Source organism: Lepidothrix coronata, unplaced genomic scaffold, assembly GCF_001604755.1.
Source record: "Lepidothrix coronata isolate B3197 unplaced genomic scaffold, Lepidothrix_coronata-1.0 Scaffold75, whole genome shotgun sequence".
NCBI classification, from domain to species: domain Eukaryota; kingdom Metazoa; phylum Chordata; class Aves; order Passeriformes; family Pipridae; genus Lepidothrix; species Lepidothrix coronata.
In genome coordinates this window covers 549999-575529 of record NW_016690255.1, presented here as the reverse complement: position 1 = coordinate 575529, position 25531 = coordinate 549999, and the positions used below count along the sequence as shown (strand labels likewise).

The window sequence follows — 25531 nt, the reverse complement described above, 5'->3', positions numbered from 1 at the left end:
CAGTGTGTGTATCTGTCATGAGATTTTATTTTGGTACCTTCTAAGGGGTAGACCCTTCCACTGGAAGGAAAAGTACTCTTTTCACATAGTAAATTAGACACTAGAGATTTTTAGTTTTCTTCAATTAGCAATCTCATAGAAATTTTCAGTTTAGTTGCACAGTCAGCAGAGATTGAATTTTAGTCTTCTAAAAATATTATTGTCCTAGTCTAGGTTTGGTTGTTGGTTTTTTGTTTGGGTTTTTTTTCATTAACCTTTCAAGTCCTTTTGCTGAAAATTGGCCTACTGTTCAGAAAAGATTCACAAGGGCAGAAGACTAGCAGGCAAGAGAGGGGAATGGAGCACTGAGTTCTGGTTCATATTCTCAGTCCTGGTTTATTTATGTTATTTAAGGGATAAGATTAAAAATCCATGACTGGAGACAAAGATGCTTTCTACCTGGAGATGTTCCTTTCTGAGCAAGTTCTGAATACAAGCATTAGCCTGATTTTTCACCTTCTGTCTTCAACAGTGTTGTTTGCAGGGCTGTTCTTGACCCAACTTTAACAGAAGGTGCAGGGTGAGAAGAATGCCTGGTTATATTTTCATGAAATAAGACCAGTAACACGGTTACTCTATTTCAGTGCAGTTCTTTCTCCTCCTTTTTTCTGCTGTGTAACACCACATGGGAAGTGAGCTGGATACTGATGAGTATATATCATATTTTTCAATTAGTACATTTTATTTGGAAATTTATTTTGTATTTGTGTTTGCCGTATATATACAGAATAAAAGCTATCTCAAGGGATATGCCAGAAATTTGAACTTGTCTTCCTTTTCTATTGATGAAAACTGATAATGATTCTCTTGTCAACTTCTAGGAGAGAAACCATTTAAATGTGATGAGTGTAACTTCGCTTCCACAACGCAATCGCATCTGACACGACATAAGCGTGTCCATACTGGAGAAAAGCCTTACAGATGTCCCTGGTGTGACTACAGGTAATGAGTCATTAACTAAAGCATGATGAGAGAAGGGTTAAGGTGATCAGATGAGGTTCATTTGAAGTCACCAATAAAAATATATTGCCATTAAAACACCATCAGGGCAGCAGTAATTGCATATTAAATTAGGAGCTGCATTTAAAAACTTAGTCTTCAGTATTTAGGTATTACTTTATAAAGAAAAACAAATGATGGGAAACCTTTTAGTGGTAACACTACAGTGCTAATGTTGAGTGTTTGTTTCACAGCTGCTCTAGTGTCTGTTAAAATTCTCCATGGCGAGGCCACTTATCTGCATCGCCTTTTCAAATCAATTGCGGTTCTGGAATTTTTCTCGGTTGAGTTGAAACCAGTTCACCAAGAAAGGAAAAGTTCTCTAAAAGGCTTAGCAGCCTAAATGCTCACAAGACACTTATTAGAACAGGAAGCAACTGGAGCTAGTTACAGTTCTGCGGTCTTGCTCCAGTTTTCCTTCTCCTTGCCAGCCCAGGGTATTTGGATGAGAGTTGGCCCTGGGGTTGGTTCCATGACAAAGCCTCCCATGTTCCACCGCTAAAACCCATCCTGTTAGGGCAGTAGATTAAATTCTCAAAAATCACATGATTCTGTTTTTGCCCCCTGTGTCTTTGGTTCATTATAGACTACTTATTAAATGATCTCATATTGCTTCTTGGGTGAGTCTTTACTCTTAAATGCTTCTTCTACAATCTTGAATACTTTTAATACCTGGCAGTGAGGTAGCTAGTCTATGTGTACTATAAAGGAATCCACTGAAGTTTTTTATGGGCAATGTGCAACAGTGGATGTTCAAAAAGTTTTTTTAAAATTTCACATTATATTTAATAAATGACGCATGATTAGATGTATGCGTTGTGATGCATGCACGCAAGCAGAGAAAGTTAAACATTTGATTATACCACTATAGCATTTTTTCTTTTCTTTTCATGCTGAACACACAATTGTAATGTTCCTTTAGTGTCAGTTTTAATGTAGTTTCCTAAAACAAGACTATATAGCAAAGCCTAGAATTTCACGTTATTTATGAGCTACTTTACAGAAAACTCTTGTACAGAAAGCTTCTGCAGTGATCATGCAATTTCTGTGCAAAACTTTTTGTTGCATTGTTTTGTGCATGTGTGGCAAATGTTCTGTGAACTTTTCTGTATTAAATCACTCTCTAGAATTGCAGAGAACTGAGTTTGATAACCTTTAAGGGGCGGGGCTTTATTCTGTGCTGTGACCTTAAGGGACTGCCTGCTTTCTTTTTTTTTGTTGTTGTTGTTTTTTAATAAATGGAAATGTTTCTGTCAGCTTCAGTAAGTCATCTAAAAATGAGAGGTGATTTTCTGTGGTCAAAGCAGTTGTGTTAAAAGGTCTGTGTTGAGTGAAGTGAGAGCAAATAAGCAATAGTGTGACATGATGTGCTGCAATGAAGGTAAAAGAAGCGCTATCTTTAAATGCTATGTGTTTGAGGAGACTTAATCTTGCAGTCATCCACTTTAATGAACCATTCCAATTGGCAGGAATAGTCTTATTACAGGACTAGGTAATGAGAAGTGGGTTACAGTGGGTTTGAGCTCCTTGGCTTGAAGACCCTAGGGACTGAGAGCACTGTAGATGTGAATCAGTTTGAGGTTTGTTATGCACATGCAATTCCCTCACTCAGTATGACAAAATAACTAAGTGCTCTATTGAATGAAAGACAGGAGATCATTTTACTTTGAGTGGACAGTTTTCTGTATGAGATATAAATTCCAAGAAATAACAAGTTTTTTAGTAGTATTTTTTACACTGGAGGTTATTAGAGAAGATGCAAACATAATTTAATTTGTCAGGATTAACAAGAAATATCTGAGTATGCTCTGCCTCTTTATTATTGAAAAATAAATGTTTCATGGCAATAGGATGTTAGTTTCCATCCTTCTCAGGCCAATTTTGACCTAATCTTCAGAGGTTGATCTCTACAGATACCAGCTGATGAAGCTTTGATTATGCAGGAAATTTGTTCTGAGCTCAGCTGAAAAACATCTGGCAGGGATGCAGGAATCAGAGCTGTGCTGCTGCAAGCTCATAGAGGCAGTGAGGCACTCTGTGTAGCTGCAGAGTAACCCATAGAGGAGTTGCTGTATTTATTAGCTCAGCAGTCCTGCTTGTGCCTGCCAGTTTCCACAGTCCTGGGATATTAGCCAGCCTTGTTGGCTGTATACAAGTATACGTATTTTTCTCTCTATCCAAATGTCTCTTTGTTTTAAAATACAATTTTAAGGGAATCATATGTTGCCTCCTGGTCAACTTACCCAGTACTATCTGTTTCAGTGGAAAGGAATTAGCAATGCTGTAAATAATATTGTTTGCACCAGTTCAGCAGATACTATGTAGTCTTGCAAATGTCACTTACAAAAAATATTAAATGAAGATTTTAAAATCTGCTGACCTAGTGATAAAATTCATCCCCATGTCTAGTGGTTGAGGTCTTGTGGTGCTTTCAGCTCAGGCCTTGCACTGTAAGTTCATCCAGACTATTTCAGATGTTGCTGTTTAGTGTTGCTTGGCAACTGCAGACTCTTACAGTTTCAGCGAGGTGAGTATTCCTCTTTTTGTGTTGGGATATGGAGGAGTTGTTAGTGCTACCATAAAGCCACCTTTCACTGATAGATGAAGTTATGTCTCTATTCTGTAGTTTGAGACACTTGAATTAAAACAATGTCTAAATACCGGGTATTTTAATTATTCCTGTCAAGCTCATCGGTGCTCAGACTGTTATTGGAGATTCTGGATCTCAAGCTTTTCATTTTGTCAGCCTGAAATTGTGAATAATCATCCTGCAAAAACTCTTACCAGTTTAGTGAGTGAAAGGCTAGCTAACCCTGGCTAGAAGTACAGAAAAAGGGCTATTAGAAGAAACTAATCTAAATTTAGGAACTGTTATAAACTTTATAAACTGAAGGGAAATAGGCTGTAAGATACTGTGGGGAAAAGTGATTATGGCTGCATGGAACAGAAAATGGAATTTATTCCCTATATAACACATGTAATGAGAAATTCTCTTCTTTACTAGAAAAAGACATGAAGGGCTGTGGTTTTCTGAAGTGATTAATAAATTAACCTAGCATTTTTAGCTCACAAATTATATATTCTCTATAGTGTGCCTATTCCCCAAAAAAATGAGAGGTTTTGCTCACTTTATTTTACCAAGTTGCTTTTATAATCTATGCTTATGGCTATAGTTCAATACTCTTGAAAAAATGTTACCTTTCGTCTCTAGAGTTTGTACTGTGACCACTTGATACTTATTTTTGTCTAATTTTTTTTGTATATCAATAACAAAGAAATGAACATCTGCTGTTCTATACAGTAGTATGCGACTTCAAGTAAAAAGTATAATTTAAAATTATATTTTCAGTCTAAGTTATAAAATCTAATTTCTTTTGAAGGAACAAAAATATAATATATGTATTCATAAATACAAAAATTTGCTCCTTAAATGTTTCGGTTATATTTTTTTTTACATTTGTGTTTTCAACCTAGGTTTTCCCTATTTAATTAAAAATATGCACAATTTTCCTTTGCATTTACTTTGTCAAATCACATAGCATGTCTCTCCATTCTTAAGTCAGTGTGCTTTGTCATACAAAAATATTCATTCACTCTTAATTAATGTTCAACTTAATTTTATAATACACAATTGGTCTCACAGGACTCTGCACCACCATTACATATGCAATGCTTATTTTATAATTCTTAGTAATTTAAAAAAAAAAATGTGTTATGTGTCCGAACTTTTCAGATGACACGATCCTACAGTTATACTGACAATACTGTTTACATTTGACAATGGACACAGTAAGTAATGAGGAGCTGTATAACCTCCCAAAAATGAGCGGCACCTGTAAACAGATTTCTAAATCTGTTGGTTGAATAGTCTGTGGCCAAACTTTCTAAACCGGCAACATATTTAGGTAGCTGAATTTGACCTGATTGCAGAAGTGCAAAACTCCCCTAAGTTTGATGATGTCAATGAGAGATGCAGATATACAGGATTTTCAAAGACTTGACTGGTTTTGTGCATGGGTCTAAATTATGAATGGGAAATCTCATTTTAGTCATATGTAAAGCTTCAAATTTAACTCCTACTCGTCCTGACTTTCTGTGTAACTATCACAGCTTCTCAGGCAATTTATGTTCATGGTGTGTGTGAGGAGGATGTTTCAATGTAAAATGGATCTGAATTACATGGTGGGGGCATGCGAAAGTCAGAACCCTGCTTTACTCACATAGTCAAGTTTGTTGAAATACAGGCCTCCGGAGGAGCACTGGCATAGTTTTGTGATGCAGAGAGGGAGTATTGCTACAACTTTGACCATGAGAGTGTGGGACAGGTATAATGTTAATGTGCTTTGTGCCATCCCTCTGCTGTAATTAAACAAAATGACTTTAATTTCTCTGGAATTGCACTGTATGGTCTGTTTTGCACAGAAGACCCATGATGGTGAGGGGAAGCAAAGGAATGGAGGGCAATATCCAGGGTAGTTGCTCAGACATAGATAAGAAGGTATAGAAAACAAACAGCCAGGCCAGCAAAACAGCATTCATTCCTTTCTATAAGGTATATGACTTGTGAAGGATGTCTTACAAGACTGTGAATAAATAGCATACATTTTTAATATAATTATGTAAGCTAAAATAAATATTTTACATTTATTATGCATAATAAAATAATTAGACAACATTCTGTAAGGGAATATGACATCTGAAATTCCAACTGCAGAAGGATTCATTGCATATTTTCAGCAGCAGCAGCAGCATGACTTAGGGGGAGTGACTCCACAGGGGCTACTTTTCTTTTTTTGGACAGCATCCCTAGGGAGTTCCTATTTCCCTCTGACTTATAGTATCTGTTCATAGGTTGTAAAGACCAGTTTATAATACACTCCAGGATTTGCACCTAAGTCATAAGAATGTGCAAAGTAAGTGTTTTCTCTCTGTTTATTTTGGTGAATTCAATAATGTATAGATATGATTGCATCAGCTGGGCACTATTCCCTAGTTATATCAAGGATAAATAGGGACTGCTTTACAGATGAGGTATGTACTTCATGTACTACCATATGTACTAATTCATAGCAAAACTGAAAGGCTGTTAAGGCAAATTCTACAGAAAATGATGAAAAAATTTACCATTACAATATTAGCATTAATATGCTCTTTGTAACCAGTGAAATTTAACATGCATATATAAGAAATAACTAGGTTATAAAACTGTGTAGGCTGATGAGGATTCCAGGTGGCAACCACCACTGCACTGTGGAAAACCACTTTTTTATATATATCACAAAGGCAGAATGGTTAAAATAAAAAGTGCATATACTTTGTATGAATACAAAGTTGCTAAGGAAAATAATGCATGTATGTAATAGAACAAACTGGGCCTTCAGGAAGCACTTCAGCTTCTGTTGTGTTTAGCAGCATGAGTTGAGGATATCCAGTGCCTTGTGCTAGCAGACTTATAAACAAATGAAGATAGAAGTTTAGAGAGACATTCTGTCAGTGCATGGTCATAGTTCCCAGATGCAAACTCCTCAGAATATTATTCACTCTTTAGTTTTTAATAAACATTCAGATAAAATATTTGGAAATATTTCTGTTAATCTGGAATAAAATACACTGTAGCATTTAAATACATAAAAAATAATTTGTAATAAAATTTAGATATAATTGCAAAACCATTTTATTCTAGTGAATACATGGCATACAAAACAATGGTTATAGTTATTCTCTTTATGATGTTTCTGTGGCGTAATAAAACATTTTATCATCACCTCAGTTATAGCAAATAGTTTATATGGTAAACTCAGGATGAAAATATGCAATGTTGTAATAGTGCACAATACAGAGCAGCTATCAGGTAAACCAACTTGACCAGATGTAATTCAAACTCACAGAACCAGAGAGCTCACAATTAATGATATGACCCTTGCTTGGAGATGTGTGTACTGTCTGCACTGACTGAGAAATCCTGTCTCTGCAGTTTTGCGAAGGGTGTTGGTGGCAGTGTATAAAAGAGCTCAAACTCCCTCTCTCAGAGCTGTCCCTGTCCAGTGTCACTGCACAGACTGCTTAAGAGAAACAATTGTTTCTCTAATAAAGGCATATATGTATGTGCACACACATACGCATTGGCATATGTAGAATGGTGACTATGGTCCACAGTGTAGTTGCCATGTTAAGAGGCTTTGGCACAGTATGCAATACCAGAATCATTTTGTGATGTCCTTTGCATTCCATATTTGTAACTGATAGCAAAGTAAATGCACTCTACTTGGTAGAACGGTAGTAGGGACTTCTATTAATTTTAATGAATAATACTTACTCCTTAAGTTAAGGAAATCCATGAATAATTCCATGAGCACTGATTACTCAAACTTCTTTGGTTGATTTTTTTTTCTTTCTATTTATTTATTAATTTATTAGTGATGATTGGGGTTTTTCCCCAATCCACTCTAAATAAGGGGAATTAAAAATTGCCTTTTTAGTGCAATGGATCTGTGATTCTCATGGTAACAGTGAACCATCAGATTTGGGACTTTAAGGATCTGCCCAAGTACCTTTAAACGGGTGATGCAATTTCAAGCATTGATAATACTATTCTAGGCTCATTTTGGATTGAGTCCCTTGAAGAACAACGTTTTAGTGATCTATTTAATGCTCAGTGCTCTGCTAAATCTCCGGGGTGACTGCTGAGTTTAATGCTACTGGGACATGCAACCGTTTTGATATCAATGTAAAAATTACTATCTAGTTTCAGCTTCTGACACCATCTCTCTGTTATGGCCTGTCATGATTGTATCTCAATGCTCTGCAAGTTTGTTCACTCTTTGGGTTAAGTTCTGCAAAAACATTATCAAGCTGATTTCTTTCAGTACTGTCTTCCCCTTGCTGTTCTATTTGGGCTTAGTCCCTAAACTATTCTTCTTATGCAACCTCTTCCCTGCTGTACTGATGCTCTTTTTTTTTTTGAATCAGTGTGCAACACACTTAACCCAGAACCTGAAGTATTTGGTGTCTAGGAAATATGGATAAGGCCAATTCATGCAGTGGACAGATTAATGTAACTAATGTCTTCTTTTTATCACATTTTATCTTCTCGCTGTCCTCACACTTCTTTTTTCCTATCATATGTAATCATCGCTGTCTTATCTATTCCTCTTTCTTAAGAAGCGTAAATATCTTATCATAAATACATTTTATTTATTTCTAATATATAGTTAATTAATGTTTATCAGTCTGGAACACGAGCATATATTTTAAACTAAAACAATATTTAGTAAGTTGTATTTTGATATTAAATAAAGTCTTAGTACTAACCTCAAGATGAATGGCAAGGCTATGGTCTTAATACAGCTTGAAGTAGCAAAAAGACTTGTAATTTCCTGTTCTTACAGTGCTTCTAAAACAAAAGGACAGTGAAGATCTTGGTTTATATCTAAAAATAAACTTTCATTTGTTAGATTAGTTTGTTCTAAAAATAGTCATTGGCATCATAGTGATCCTTTTAGGTAAAACATGTTTTAAAAAAGGCTAAATAAACTATATATGTTTTCTTTGCTCTTGCCTGTTAGCAGAGAATAAATAAATTGATTTGTTTATTTCCTTTACCATTCCTTAATCCCCAATACAGTCATTATAAAAGGGCCAAAGCTATCTTTGGGTGTGGTAAAATCTGCAAGGAATTATTATTATTGCTAACTACCAGCTAAGTACATGGCAGCTAGTTAGCAATCTGAAAATATTTTGGTGGTGTTACAGACCTCCAAAATTAAATTGATAGACATGAGTCTGTTGTGTTGTATGGGGTTTATTCTCCAGGCCATACGGCTACTACCATATAAAAAAAGGTTCTATATTAATGCTGTCTTTGTGACAACCTTCCCTCTTCCTCCTTCATATGTGACATACAAAACAGATTAAAGTCTGGGGAAGGGACAGAAAGAAAATTCTGTTTTGGAGTGGTTCCAGAAAGCAGTGTAGTCTACTGTGAGGGAGAGAAAGGGAAAGGTTTTTTCCATTTAAAGGTTGATGAAAATGAGAGAGAGAAAAGAATTGCTGGATAGAGAGTGAAAGAAGGAAGAAAGAAGAGAAAAGAAAGAGCTTTTGTGTTTGAGAAAAACTTGTTACTTAGATACTTTGAATGCATTAGAAATTGTGAGCAGTTTTCCAAATAAATATTTGTTAGAAACTCCTGATTTACTGAAGCTAAATAAAATTGCTTGCACATTCCAGCAGAGTTGTCCTTGTCTCTGTACCAGCTTCTGCCCAAATTCTTCTGGCACAGTATGTCAGGGCACTTTGGAAACATAGATGCTAAAGCCTCTGCTATCACCACAAGGTTCCCTACTTGTGTAGTGGAAGTGTGGGTTTGATGCCCCAGGCCTGCACCTCCGCAGTGTGGCTGGAGGGTGTTTTCCAGGGGCCACAATACAATATGGCGAGACTGAGGCTCTAGAGCAGAATCAGCACCTGGGATTTGGAAGGCTGGTGCTTCTGGCCACCATCTCCCCATTGTGATGGGGAACCCATGTGGGCTGAAAGCTCATCTCTGAGAACCTCAGCTCTTTGCTTTTCAGACAGATGTATCAGAGATTTGGGAGTTCAGAGTTCCCAGGATGTTGCTTCATAACCCATGGGTTCAAAGCTGCTGCTTAATGCTGGCCAGTAACAAGGAGAGCTTGTCTCAAGGTTTGCATGTTGCTTTTTCCTGAGCTGCTGGGAGGTGATGCCTTCTCCATAGGAAAATATGGCATAGGGAAGACAGGCCATTATGGTACTGTGCTTTATTCTCATAAGTCATGAGACAATCTGGAGAGGAGCCTGTTGTCCAAGTAACTTATTAAGTTGCTTGTTACAGCTCTTTTATCTATGATTGGGATGGTCTTTGTGGTTTTGCTAGGCCTGTTTAGGCCTGAATAACAGCTGTAGATTGGTCTGAAAATACAACTGAGACTTCTTAGGAACTTGCTTTATGTAAGCCAGCATATAAAGCCCTCAGTTTTATTATTATAAGCAACAGAGTGCTGCTCTGGTGTTACAATTTCTTCTCTCTTTTTTTTTTAACACCATTTAAAAAAAATCTCAAAGATACTCGCACGTGCCATGTGATGGTGAGTTAGCATTTTAGTTTCTGGTTTCCTTTCTGGCTATTAAAAAAGTTAAAAGTGGTGTTTAGTAGTTTTCATTAAATTTGTCTTTTATATTTGGGTTGTTTGTTTGGCTTTTGTCTTTAACCTGTTGCATACCGTATGTACCTGAATTTTGTCTTTTAATGTCTTTTAAAATGTGTTCTTTTAATAATGGAAAAATAATTAAGGGGAGAAATATATATATGAAAAAGGTTCTTCTGCATTCTTGGATGCCTTGGGTCAAAGCAATTTCTTCTCATTTTATGTCTTCAGAAAAAGGATGAGGTCTGTACAACACTCCTCATCTTCCCCTCACAAGTTAGAATGCTGAGATATAGTGTGCCATGAGAAACAAACTGATGCAACACTATTCTCCTTTTTCCCACTCCCATGGGTCAGAGGACTGGAGTGGACACATTCCTTGATGTTTACCCACCTCCTTCTGTAAATGCACTGAAACAGGAAGGTAGTGGGAACGGGAGGGATAATGAATAGGTGCTTCTGTTCATAGCCTGACAACAAATTGGTTATCCTTCCTAAAGTAAAGAGGAGGTTGCAAAGTGACTTTTGACTCTCAAAGCCAGCCTAGATCTCCCTGGTGTTCCCAGGGCTGGTAGCACAGCTACAGGTTGCTCTGACCTCAGGCTAGCTGACCTCTAGTCTAGTCCTAGTTTGGCTTTCCTTCCACTTAGGCAAACTGCCCATTTTACTGTGGTTCCTAGAATGTAGGTCCATATACATATATATGTACTTTTAAATAATTATTCTTTTTATGTTTTTCAGCATTGCTATCATTTTATATTTTTAGTAATGTTATCATTTAAAACACACAAAACTAGATACTCTGCAGTTCATAGTACTGTAAAATTTTTTGTGTTAAAATCCTCTAAATACATCAAGTAGTTCTAGCGATGTCATAAACTGCCTGAACATCATCCTCTGGGTTCATTGTGATATTACTAGTACTCCTTAAAATATGGTATTTATTGTTTTATATTTGTAACTTCCATGCATGCTCCTTCAATCTTTATTCAAGATGATTATGGATTCTCTCTAACAACTGCAGTCTAGGACATAATTTGTTCTGCTAGAAATCCCACATGGAATGCCATCTCATAATGAGCTTCCTCAAAACATTTCTGTTGAAATTTTGCATGTACAATATACAGGGCAAACAATACTTCAAATAATTTTGAAGTTTTAGAAGGTATTGTGATTATTAAAATCAGTTCTTAAGTTTTGATGATGTTTCATTAGAAAAATGTGGTATTTCCCACATCTTTTTGTTAACAAGCTCTTGGTAAAATACAGAGAGCCATTTCCATTAGCAAATTTTTGAGATATCTGCTATAGATATTTTTACACATAAAAAGCCATTAGTAATTTGTTTTTGTTTCAGGAAAAAAAGATTTATCTTTAATTCAAAAAGGCAGTTTTTATAAATAAGTTGACATCAATTGTTTTTTAGGCTGATGTCCCTAACTTATGCAAAGAGCTGTGCCAGCCCATCCACTCATCTTTTGTCCGTTTCTTTTATAACTTTTTAAGCTGCTGGCCAGTTTCAGTGAAAACTGACAGCCTGTAGTAATTGCTGAGATAATTTAAGCTCACGTTTCCTGAAAGAGGGGGACAAAGAAAGTAGCAACAGTGAGGAACAGGCAGTCAAAATTCAGCTGACATGCGTTCTTCTCGCTTAAATTCCAGCCTCACCACCCAGCACAGCCATGTTTTCTTGAAAGGGATTGTCTTGAAGGGACATTGTTCGGGAGCTGCTGTTACTGTATTGAGAGATTTAGTGAACAGGGCAGGAACCCATAGGATGATTTCATGCTTCAGTTGGTACAATGCTGATGTATCAATGTTTTGAGTCCCAAATCAACAGTTTGTTGCAAGTTGTCAGGATAGGTCCTTTTTAAAGGTAAAATTTAAAGGCATTTTTTAAGGATAAAGAGAACACACCCAAATATCTGTATTAATCTTCATAAAAGAGATTATTTGGAAGAGATTTTTACCCAAGAGATTGAGACCACTGACATTTCTCAGTCAGTGAATAAGAAGAAGCTTCCCACTATGGAGATATTATTCCACAAATGCTTCCTTTGGCACTTTCTCTGTTTTCTATAAGTCATTCACTGATGAACTGACATATTCATAGGTCTAGACAGATGTGTTTACTTGAGAAAAAGAAGCAAAGTTTGAAAAAATGCCAAGTTCTTTTACATGTTATTAGTGATACTGAGCATCCACGAATTATCATCTCACATGGTGTCCAGTGGCTCTGTACCTATTTGAAATTCAACCTCTTCATTTAGGTGACTAAATGTGACTTTCATCACATTTTAATTTGAATTTTAATTACTAGTCTTTAAGATTTTGATCAGCACTAATAAATTATAGCACAGTCATATAGTATTTAGCTGATTGATTTTTGTATGCTGAAATATAGTCATTTTGAAGAGTAGTAAAAATACTTTCAAGTAGAAGAAATTTTTCAAAGATAAAGGAATTTGTACCAGATTTTTTCAAGTCTGTGTCAGACTACAGAGAAAAGTCCTAAATCTGAGCCCTTGTGAGGGCAAAGCAGCTGTGTCCTATCCAGTGTGTTTAAATGCAGTAACATCAAGTCAGGCAATCAGCCGAAACAAGGCCGGCAAGTGCAGCTTTTTGGAATGGCTGTGTGTTTCCTGGTGGTTGTGCAAGGTGAGGGATAAGTATACAGTATTGGGTAATGGATAGCTCTGTTAGTGCACTAGATTGCAGAACTGTATTCTAAAAGGCAAATGCAGCATTTGTTTGTTTTACCTGAGTTCTTGTCCACCCGCATCTGCTCTTGGCTTTCTCTTTTGTTTGGATCTCTTTTCCCTCAGAAGTCTACAACATAACATCAGGAGAATCTTTATTTTCTTTTCCTGTTCTGAAGTGCCCATTTTTAGTTTCAGTTCACCAGTAGCATGGCAGGAGTACTGTAACAGAAAGGATTATAACTAAGCCTCTCTCCATCTAAACATCTCTGTTCCATAGCTCAGTTGGGAGTCAGCTCTCACTGGCTGGATAGTGTGTACTCTCATGGGGTTGATACTATAAATCAAAAACAAAGACAGTGGATAAAGTCCTGGCCCCACTGATGTTAATCACATCACCTCCATGTCCTCAGTGAAACGATGATTCTCTGCCAGTCATGAAGTACTTGCTTCATAGGAGAGAATGGAAAGCTGGGAAGTTGGTAGCACCTTCCACAAGACTTTGTATCCTGAACAGTAAAAAAACTTCAACTAGGCAAGTAAATTGTGGGATCAAGTACCCAAAATTTCCAGAGAGGATCCTGATCTCCTTAAATCATGCCAAAAGATATAAATGCAAAAGCATCTACTTCTTTTGGATTTTCTGTTTTGTTTTTTTTTTTATTCTCCTCTCCAATGAGTTTGCAAGTTCTTACACAACTGAATGAAATCACTGAGGCATGCTCAGAAGTCCCTGTCCTGGGGAAATGGGTATCTTTTCCTCAAGACTTTTCATCCACTTCTTAGGCAAACAGGACCCTATTCCTGTATTCTTGGGTATGTGTTAGAGACCTGAATATTAGAAGAGTCAAGATTCATTTAGTTAATAATGGCAGTGTGGTCTGCAACTTCATTCTAGTTATTGTTTAGGATTCTCGGCTGAAAGTGCACAGAACGGGGGTTTGGAAGCCTATTGTTTGGATTCTCTAGGAAAGGTTTGTTTGGAACATAGCTAAAAACAGAAGAACAATTCTGAAAGGAGGGATTAGATCTGCTTTTGGTTCCTGGCAATTCCTGGCTGTCTAATGACAGAGTTTCAAGAAGAATGGGATGATACAGGATATTTCATTCCAGGTAGTACTTTCCTGGGATAGAGGAGAACAGAATTAGTCTTCCTCGTGATAAAGGCAGCCTAAAACTCGTGAGTTTTACTTCCTACAATAATGCCTCAATTTCCAGAAAGTTGGGGGCAGCAGTGTTTCATTATCCAGAGCAGAGCTCCTGATGTTTCATATTGGCAATCTACACTTTCTTTAGACAAAGTAGATGCCTAATTGAAGCAAATATCGATACCTATATTAATTCTTTCTTATGTCCACTAATTGTATTGGCAATTTGAATGGTTATAGAGGACAGACTAGGTTGCCTTCTAGTACTGCCATGCCCAACAGTGCATCTAAACAGAAGCTTATTTCTATTCTGTTTTACTGATACCCTGTCTCCCACACTTATCACTACTCTTTTTGCCTGTTTTCTGATTATCATGTCCTTCTCAATACTTGAATTGTAATTTTTCCAAGGCCAGGACCATTTTTTCTGTTGTTTCTCCGTGCAGCGAATGGTGTAACGTCATTCCGTCATGCCACCCTCTAAGGTCGATGTGCTGTGCAAGGGGAACATACCATCTTTTTTGGAGCTACTTTTTGCTTTGTAAACGTAGGACATTTCACCAGAGTGTAGGAAAGCCTGTACTACTGTGGTGAAACCTTACTGTTGCCAGGACTGTGATACTGTTTAGTGGCTAAAACCTCAAAGAAGGTTTTAGAAGCTGAGAGCCTGCATTCCATTGAAGTGTAATGTCAGTGCCTAATTCCCATCGTCTCCTTAGAAAATCTCATCTCTCATTTATGGACTAGTCATCCAATACCTTTCATGAGAATTAAATGCTTATAAGTAGAATTTTTCAAATATGTGTGCAGTCTTAAGTGCTATTAAAATCAGCCTTGACTCTTTTAGTGTGGTTTTGTTTTTAAACCTGACCTTCAAATAAGTGTCTCCCTAAATGCACTTCTGGGTGCATTATTTTTGTTTTGTTTTTTGAGATCATGTCATTGTTATATAGCTGAAGAAGGGGCAGTACTGAAAGCAATGCATCTTGGAGTGCAAGTAGAACTATTTAGACTCAAGTCTCTTCTTTAAAGCACAGCTTCTTTATCTGTAACTATCCAGTATCTAGAAAGGAAGGATTTCAGGATATTATGAGCTATATTCTTCTCTTGCTATTCACCTCATGTTAGCAAGCTGCTGTTCTGTAAACTCTTGGAAATGGCCCTGAAACATATAGAGAACTGCATCAATCTGATAACAAAAAGGAAACAAATACATATAGTTGTCTTCCTAAATTTCTATTATTTACTTAATTTCTGTTTACTTTTTTGGAAAGTACTTGGATTATTTATAATAGTTATCCAGTAACCTCTTGTGGCCTTTAAAGAGGTATATGAGTTAATGACTTCTCAAAGAATTGTTCTACGAGAGTACTGTGGCATTTTTAGAGTGAGTGCTTAGTTAAAACAGTCACTAAAGGCATGTTATTCACATAGGCATCTTTTGTATCAAACCTATGTATTTTTTTTTGTCTGTGCATTCTGACTTGATTCACTAATGTAATTTCGTATACGTACATATAACATTCAACTTATGAATAGGTACAGTTGTTCTAAAGTTAGTTATGTTCCCTAGAATTGCAAACTGAATTAGCTCTTTAAGGACTGTGTTACTATGATGCAAAATAGATTCAAAGGAATAGTTTGGTTTTATTTAAAAGGTGAAGAATGCAGAGGGGTTTTGGTGGTGTTTTTTTGTTCGTTTGGTTGTTTTTTTTAGTTTAAGAGTGGAACATGTGTTTTCTTTAGCTGTAAAAGCACAATCAAGGCAACATGATAAGTGAGTCAGTGTTGTAAAAGTAAAACTAATTTTGCCTTCACTCACATGAGCTATAGAAGGAGGAAGCTTTATTGTCCCTGGGAAGGTGATAAGGCAGAGTAATTGTATATTATACTGTCCTGGAACATCTGCCTGAAGACTGTTGGAGCAATTCATCTATCATGGACGATACAGCATGTTTTGTCTTTCTGCTTTAACCCATCCCCACTGCTGGCCTGCACGAAGGTTTTGATAGGGACTGTGCCTGGGCTGGGGCTCACATTAATCAGTCCCCTTGTTCAACACTCCAGCTGACATAATTACAACCTGCGCACAGCAGTTATTCAAGTTGAGTCCTTGTCACTCGTGGTGCGAAACTACACAGCTCAGATCCCGAAGGAGATTGCCTTATCACACAGAACAAGGGCTCACAGGAGTTGAAGAGAATAGAAATGGGAAAATGTCTTCCGGGAGTACTATATATTCCTTTAAAATAAGACATTTGAGAGACTTACAAGGGACAAAGAGAAGCATTGTGCAAGGTCTGAAATGAACAGGTTATTATTTTTAAAAGGATTACACAGGCCATTTTTGTGAAATGGACATGCATTATTAAATAAATTCAGTGGTCTTTCTTATCATTCAGTGGCTCTGCCCTATTAGTTTTCTTCAGAAGTGATAAAATAGTTTTTGACTTGTATAAGCTTTAAGTATCTCTCAGTAGAAATCATCAGAACACAACTAATAAAAGTGCACATTTTATACCAGTAAAATTGGCACACACATAAGGGAAGATCCGCGAGGATCAGAGTTAAGGTGAAGGAAGAAGCATGCAAAAGGGCTTTCGAAGATGAGCAAGTTCATTAGTTTCTGCTGTAGTATGATATGGGAATGTGAAAGATGAAGCCAAAGAACAAGTTTCATATTTTACCATTTTTTCCCTCTTCTTATGTTAACCCTCTGTGGGAAAAAAGGCAAGTCCATAACATTATCTATACTAAATGAAAGTAGTTTCTTTTCATGTAATGTGGTGAGGTTTATTTTTACGTGGTTGTGGTTTTTTTCTTTAAGACAGAACCTTTGAATACATGATTATAGGAAAATTTTTTGGGGTTAGTCTGTAAAATTTCCTCAATATGACAGAATGTCATCGGCATCCAGAAGGCTTTTTCCCTGGTGGTTGAATTTTTTTCTTCTTGGGTACTAGATCAGTTTTTGAATTAATACCATTTAAGCAGTTCCTATTCTTCTCAATTTATAGTGTTGCCCTGATTTCTCATCTGGTTAAAATCATGTGTCTAATATTTAGACACAATTTTTTATGGTTGAAAGAACAGTAATAACGTATCTGTTCTGGGTGGTCCAGTTTTAAGCTAATACTTTTACAAGACAGCTTATCTGCAACTTTGAATAGTCTGAAGTAGAAGTGCTAGAAACTACCTTATACATTTTACTCTACATATAGGTGTGCTAGGTAAGTCAAATACATAGTTTAGTGCTTTCATTTCATTTCAGTATCTTGTGGTGAAGTACACAGCACATTGATCTTGATGTATATGTCTCCAGTCAAAGTCCAGCTACATGAAAACTGCAGTTTCTTACTGAGCAGCAGAGCATCCTTATAGTCAAATGTACTCTTGAAGGAAAAAAAATCAAGTTTTGCTTGCTCCCTACTCTTAAATTCAGTTCACCTGGTGTGAATGATGCCTGTGAAGTAAGCTCAAAGTACAGAGCCAAATGCTGCATTTACTTGCATTTGTGCAGACAATAGCATTATGAGGACATAATCTGAAGAGAATGATGTTTCTCTGATATATACTTTCAACACACATTTTAGATCAGATCATCAATCATACCTCCAACTAAAGACCCAAATTTGACTTTCAGAATCTAAGATGATTTTGCGGTATTGACAGCCAGGAAGAATATATTTTAATTTGCAGACTGAACAAATTTCCATGACATCATGGAAGCACAATAAGTGGCTGACCTCACAATGACATTTTTCAGACTTAAACTGTACTTCTCATAGATTTTGAGCCCAAAAAAAGCCTTAAGCTCAGTGAGTGTGACCTTCTACATAAAACAAACTGCATAGGTAGGTGGTTTTTTTTCCAGTTGGCTCTGTACTGAGCCTCTTGCATCTGACTGAATTTTGTCATCTAGAAACACATTCAGGTTTGATCTGAAAATATCCAAAGTTGCAAAACCTGCTCCCCTTGTGTGAAAGATTAATTGCTGAAGAAATTGTGCTTTATTTCACTGTTGAATTTGACTATAACTTGTAGTCATTGCTTTTGGTTTTGTATAGGAATTCTCTAAGTTAACTTGTCCCTTAATCACACCTTTATTCCGTGTTAAGTTACTCATGCCCCAAGCTCAAAGGCAATAAGCAAAACAGAAGGGGTATTTATTAAGTGTTTTGGAGTTTTCCCCCACTTAACTTCTATTTCTATTTATAATCACTTTGTGGCTGTTTGTTTAAATGTAGGCGGTAATGCAGGAAGTAGATATTCTAGAATTAGTTTCTCTGGTGTCATAAGGAGAACATTATATTGCTTGCTACTTCCTTGCTTGTCTAAAGTTGGCATGAGACCTTTTTGCTTATAGCATCATGCTAGAAGCTTACATTAAACCAATGGTCCACTAATCCTTAAATAATTTTCAGTGTCACAGCTTTTCATAGCATTCTTGCATTCTCGTAGTTACTTGCATGCATTGTGCAAAGGTAGCAAAACCTAATATGTAGTTGTATGTGTATGTGTTTTGATTGAACAGGCCTGGCTTCTGAAACTGTTCTGTATGATACCAGTGTCATCAATATTAATCATGCTGCCAATTACAGCGTCATCTGTAAATTTTATTAGCAGGGATTTTATATCTACTTTTGGCATGCATAACAAAAGTGAATCCTTCATACAATTATTGATGATTCCTTTGATAAATTAGAACATTTGAAATGAGGAAGAAAACGACCATCTCTTTTTGCATGGGGGGTTGGGGCTGGGATAGGGCAAGGAGAGGCAGTGTATTAGCATTAAAAAAACCTACTTTGAGCAGAAATCGTACAGACCACAGTGCCCTGGGTATGAATCCAGGCTGCAAAGCAACAGGATCTACCCTCTAGGGAACCGTGTTGTCACTAAAATGGCTGAAGGAACTGACACGGAGGCCAGTTGGAAGAAGTACCATCTGCATCTGAGATTGACAGGCAGCCTTTAGGGTCTGTTGCTATCATTTCTGACTCCGGGAACATTAGGAATCCAGTTTCATCTTGTGCAGTCGATAGATTCCACACCCTTTCCTAGGCTCCATCTGCACTTCTGTGTCTGTGAAAATACTTTATGTGTTCCTGCGGATATACAAACAGAGTCCTCAGAATTGTTCAGTTACTTTATGTGGTCATTAAAAGAAGTACAATAGGGAAAAAACTGATGTTGAAAGGAAATGCGTGTCTTCAATTAAATTCATTCTAGCTTTTTTAAAAAGTGGATGTTTTCCATGGCCTTATTTCAGCAAGGTATTTGATGATGTACATAAATTTAACCTTGTGAGTCATTCTTTTGAAGTCAATGATGGAGGCTGCTTGTACTTAAGCTGCACAAATGCGTAAATACCTTGTTAAATCAGGGCCTATGATACTCAAGGCCCAGTCTCCATCCTTACACCACTACAGATATGCTGTTTCTCAGACCAACTTCTCTTTTATGCCATCTGCTCCAAGAAGAAAGGAAAGGGGGAGGGAGGAAGCCCATGAACAATGGAGTGATTATTCTCAGTTACCGTGAAATAGATGAACTCCACCTGCTATTTCTGCCACTTAAACCTTGGCTGACACAGTGCAGCAGTGCACTGTGCACAGCAGACCTCTGCATCCCTCACGCTGCAGGCATGCAGATCCAGAGGGCCCTTGAGCCAGGCCATTACAGAGCCCACTCTGCCTGCAGCAATGCAGAAACCAGGAGTTCTAGCAAATGTTACAGAGAGTTTTCAGCAGCAGATCAGTCCTATGGAAAATTGCCCTTTTTTGTTTGTTTGTTTTGCTTTTTTTCTTCTCTATTTAGTTAAAGGAGAAACTGAGGTCCTCTCTGAAGAGCTACTCAGAAGCAGACTCAGAAGCTGAGCAGCTCAGCTCTGCACAGCACCTCTGGGGTCAGTGAGGACCACAGAACATGTGGAAAGCTGAGGCACGTTTCCTGTTCTCCCCAAGTCTAGTAGCTTTGACACAATTTGCAGGTTTCTGTCTATGCGTCTTCTTTATTTCATTCTCTTCCTGTAGAAAGTAGAATTAATGGAAGTATTTAAGGCAGGAAACCTTACTTCCTTGGAATCAGAGAATTTTTTTTTCTGCAAAAATCAGATTTTCTTTAAATTGTGAAGTCTGTTGTGAACTAAAGTGGGTTTTTTGGTTTTGTTCTCTTTTTTCAGGTTTTTGTTGTTGTTGTTTTGGCGTTTGGTTTTGGGGTTTTTTATTTGTTTTGGTTTTGATTCTGGATTTAATTTTTGTGTTTGTTTTTAAGAAAAATACTCTGATTGAAAATTCATGAGTAGATCTAGATGCCAGCACTGGGTTTATACTTTAGTAGTTCTTCACTGTGCAGGGTTGTAAGTGGCTTTACAGATTCCTCAGAGGTAAACAAGACTGCAGTACATCACTTATTTCCCTTCAGAATTTCCAGTTATCTTGAATTTGCCTTTAAAAGTGTGCACTTTGGCTATTGTAATCTACTCCTTGTATCACATGTAGTTGTAATGATCAATTATTTGAAATTGGAAATTTTCATTCCAATACATTGTAAATAGAAGAGTGGAGCTGTGGCCAAATTACAATTTGGGCATGCTAGTCTGCTGAATGGAGCTCAGACACAAGCAGTAATTATCAATCTTCCATCATTTTCAGTGCTGACGCACAAGTTTTTGCTGCTTCCCTACAGGGCTCTGCTACTTTTTAGCAGCCAGCATTGGACATCTGTCACACATACTGTATGTCATAACAAATAGATCATTACAGAAAAAAATGTAAGCTAAAAATGTAGAAAAGCAGAAAACATTACGATTATTATCCCTGGGTGTTGCTATAACACTATGAGAATAAATCCCAAATACATTTTTATTATTTTCTTTGTGAAACTGACTGCATTATAAAATCTCATTAAAGCATGTAAATGTAGTGTACTCTCTTTTATGGGCTACTACATATTTTCCGAGTGGCAATACATGCAAGTACATGAAAACATTGCAATACGTGTGGCCACCAGATTGTCAGGCATGCATTTTTATGACACTGTGGGTGTGTACTTCAGTCATCTTATCTTGGTATAGTTGAAAAGCATCAGCTGTGAGCAAATGTTCGATGCAGAAACAGCTGTGGTGGTAAAGACGTTGCTTTTCCCCAGCAACTCGTTGCCACTCTCCACCAGAGGTCTTTAGGAGCAGCACAGGGAGATGTTTGCCAGCAGTGACACAGGCAAAACTAAGCTGGCACTGGGTACATTGTAGTTGACCTTTTGAGTTCCCATGGAGCCATATGCTGCTAATTCTGGCAATAGTATTGTAAGTCACTTGATAATTGAGGTCTGTTGCAGAGAGCTTGTATCCATGTGATTGTTCCCCCAGTCATTTAAAACCTAAATAAAAGGTAAAGTTTTTACTTTGAAAGGAGAAGAGCAAGGAAAAAGTAACCCAGGTGTGTGTTAGTAGTGAGAAGGCTGAGAAAATGTACTGCATTTCTTGTACATACATCCACATATATATGTTATGTATGTGTTTTAATGTATAATAATCACTGCCATTTTATACTGTTAGTTTCAACACATTACACAATATATTTTTTGCTATTTTTTATTATTTCTTGTGCAATACCTGTTGCACTGAAGAGGTAAGCTGATACTTTAATTTTTAAACTTGTGATCTGAACTGAGTGCCAGTGGTACATGCAGATTATGTACTATAATGTAGCTAGCTTGCATTAACTGGCAATAAGTTTCTTTTATTTTAAATTCAGAAATATAGCTAAATCTTGAGTATGCTGGGTAGATTTTTTTGTTTGGCTTGTGTGTCTGAATTTTTGCTTAGTAGAAGTTGGGCAGAGTGACTGTCATTTTGAACGTTTTGATTGAATAAGCCTGTTTGTATAATGCAATTACCACAGGTTGAGGTATTTGTTTCTTTCCTGTAAAGAAAGTATTGCCCATTAGGTTGTTTACCACTACCCTACTGAATGCTAGTTTTCATAGAATTTAATGACAGCAAGAAACAAAGGCAGGCTAGAAGGGTTGTATTTTGGAAAGCAGTAATTCTGAAAACAACCTGAAAGGTCTCTGCATTTAAAGGAGTGTACTTGAGCATGTGGTGCTTCGAGGAGGATCCAAGAGCTCCAGAACTCCTGGCTGCAACTGGAGGACGCTGAGCACATGGAAAGTCATGACATCCATGTATTCAGCACTGGTGCAAAATCTAGTATTCAAAGCTTAAAGCAATCTTTACAACTGAAAAGAGTTTAGGAAGAATCTGATGATTCCTGGAAGTGAATTATAAGGAACTGGGTCTCTGTAGCTCATGTGCTGGAGTCCAGGTATCAGGGGATTCTACAGCTGAGCAAAGTGTGTTGGACATGTAACACTGTTAGCTGGATGCAGGAGGGTGAGAAATATGACAGTTTGTAAAAGTGAGAGTGATCAACTGTAGATTAATTTGCATAAGATTTCAAAGGGTTCCTTGTTGCTTTCCATCAGATTTCGATGTGTCTCTGAAAACCATGTTTTAGTACCAGAAAGAGTTACGGTTTGAGGAAAGAATCACTGGGAAAACATTTTATGAACTGTGCTGTTCATGAGGTCAAGCTGCATGTTCTGTATGACTTTGCGTTTCTGAAAATCTATGGCTCTCCTTTTTTAGTATAATTACATTATTACAGTTTTGATTTAAAGACAGTTTTCCAAGTTAGATGGCATTTTCTGTGAAAGAAATACCTGCAAACTTTTGGTGAATAACTGAGGTTAAGAATCTACAATGATATGTATTGCTTCATTGAGAAGTTTGCTTTCATCATAACTCCTTTTATTTCTGGAAGAAAGTATCTGGAGACTTCGCTACTTTTCAATCAAAATACTGCAATTGCTGTGTATTCTTGCAGGTTGCATAGCAGGTTATAAACTGTGCAGAAGACCTTCAGAGTGCTCTTGATATGAGAGTGAACTTGATTCATACTGACGAACAAGGAAAAAGTAGAAATCTTTTCAATCAGTCAGTCATATCACTGTGTTTGCTTTTCTGTTATAAATAGTGACATCCATGGAGCTGCCATAAGTCCTTTACATTACATGCATTTCTCTGCAGAAAGAAGATGTTTGTACCTAATGTCCTAGAGAAGACCTTTTGAAAAAGGTTTATTTCGTGCAAATAAGAGCCCTACAAGGTGCTAAATTTTTTAAAACTTAGTGGACTAGATAATTAACATTTTGCCTCATTTGCACCTCTGAAACCTTCCATTTCCATGTCTTGCAGTAAGCATCTTTCTGATAATGTCAGGCAATGCATAATGGAAGAGTGCTCTAATTTCAGTTTCTTATTAGTAAATAGGAAAAAAATAATAAAAATGGGTTACTTCCTGCTATATTTCATTTAGCTGTTGAATACAATGCTAACGTATTCTCATGGAGAGAACCCTAAGAAATATAGAAGCATTCCTATTCTGCATGGGCAAATTTAGAATTAACAGATGTTTTGTGAATTTCTCTTATTTTATGATTTTTATCCAAAATGCCATGTAAAAGGTGAGGATGGCAAATAGCTCTGGTATTGGGCAGCCACAGCTCTGCAGTTAGCTACTAAACTGAGCTGTTTACACAGGCTGCTTAAACCAGTGCTGCTGGCTGAGGGGAATGCAGAGCCCCTCTGCAGCGGGAAGGGATGCCCAAATCCCTACCCTCGTACAGCTTGTACTGCTTTCTAGTGAGACTGGCTGGCTTAGCCCTGCAAGATGGGAGAGAAGGAAGAGATGATAGGGGAATAATAACCAGAGACAGCACTTACTATGGGGACCTTCAGGCTGACAATTCCCCACCTGGCACAGATTTGCTCCAAGACTCATCGTTCCACCCATGTTTTCCTGCTGCTGACTTTGAACTCCCACCTCTGCCTCCTGCAAAGTGCACACCTGTGCTCTGCCATCCCAGAACCCTGAACAGTGCTGCTGTTTACAGTGAGTAGACATAGTTTTGCTAAGGAATCTGGTCAGTGCCACACTATATCTTCCCAAATGTAACTGAGAAAATGTCAGTTATACTACTTTGATGGGCAAAAGGGAGTTGTGAGAACTTTTGTCTCGTTTACCAGAAGCCTGAATTTCCCAGTGTTCTGTAGACCAGACACTCTTTTTCTTGCTCTTGGCACAATGCCTTAACTGATTCATATATATAAGGGTAGGAGAGGGAAGACACATTAAACAATGGTAACAGCTTCTCATGTTTACATAGTGTCTGGCCATTTTATGCAGCTCCTAACCTTCCACTTTATTCCACCCTCCCAGCAAAGTGAACCAATGCTGCTAAAAAGCAGGCAATGGTTTGGATGCATGTGGCATTAGGCTTCCTTGTCACTCTGTGAATGATACCTGTGCAAGCAGAGTCACCACTGAAACCTCAAATAAATTGTTTTGTTCTCATCCTTGGGAGTAAGGAATTTTGCTTTAGGCCCTGTTGTGGAAAAAGCACGAGGCTCATTGTGCTAGTGCCACTGGAGTTGTCAATTGGAAGCTATTATTCACTGTTATAATACCTGCAGCTGCATTTCGTGAATTGCAGCCAGGGGAGGTGACCCTTTCCCTTTGGTCAACATGGGCAAGACAACACCTGGAGTGCTGCTCCAGTTTTGGTCTCCCTAGTACAAGAGAGACATGGACATAGTAGAGAGAGTCCAGCAAAGGGGCACTAAGATGATGAAGGCATTGGAGCATCTCAAATAAGGAGACTGAGAGAGCTGGGACTGGTCAGCCTGGAGATAGGACTTAGGGGATGTCATCAATGTACACAAATATCTGAAGGGAGGGTGTAAAGAAGAGGAAGCCTAGTGGTGCCTAGTGACAGGGCAAGAGGCAGTGGACACAAACAGAATGATAGGAAGTATTCTGTCTGAACACCAAGAAACACTATACCACAGTGAGGGTGATGGACCACTGGCACAGGGAGCCCAGGGAGCCTGAAAGATATCCCTAGAGACATTCAGAAGATGCCTGAAAATGGTCCTGGGCAACTGGCCCTGGGTGGTCCTTCTTGAGCAGAGGGGTTGGATCAGACAACCTCCAGAGGTCCCATAGAACCTTAACCATTTTGTGATTCTCTGACTTATGTACCATTTTACAATCAATAAGACATTTCCAGTTTATATTTGAATATACAGCAACCTTTAATGTCTTGAGAGCAGCAAAAGACAGAGAGGTAACTGGTTGGTAGGAATGGATTTCTAATGGCAACATGAAATGTGCAATTAGAACAGCAATGTGAACACATCACTGTGCAATGAACATTAGAGATAAAAGCCCTTTTTTATCTTCATCCAAAAGAGGTTTTCTGTTCATCTTAAGCAGTAGCTGCATTTCTCAGGAGAAGCTTGCCATCTGTCTCCCTTATTTCACAGTGTTGTCCTTTACAGAAATGTGGGAGCTCTCCTGGATGTGTGCAGGGGAAAGTAGGCCTATGCCCTTCCCAATATATCAGTTTGTGATGG

General features: G+C 37.6%; 1 protein-coding gene and 1 long non-coding RNA gene across 3 annotated transcripts in view; one reads left to right on the top strand and one right to left on the bottom strand.

Moving 5' to 3' along the window:
- ZNF407 (zinc finger protein 407) overlaps positions 1-25531 on the top strand; it is a 333641-nt gene that overhangs the window by 205979 nt on the left and 102131 nt on the right. For both annotated transcript variants that reach the window (XM_017819557.1, XM_017819558.1), the window contains exon 7: positions 861-981. In XM_017819557.1, the coding sequence (XP_017675046.1) occupies positions 861-981 (121 nt within the window). The remainder of the gene's footprint in view (positions 1-860; positions 982-25531) is intronic.
- LOC108499573 lies at positions 1518-17867 on the bottom strand. The gene is made up of 3 exons (XR_001875579.1): positions 17662-17867; positions 12963-13123; positions 1518-1548 (listed from the first exon to the last, which is right to left on the bottom strand). It is a non-coding gene; the product is annotated as an uncharacterized LOC108499573 (long non-coding RNA).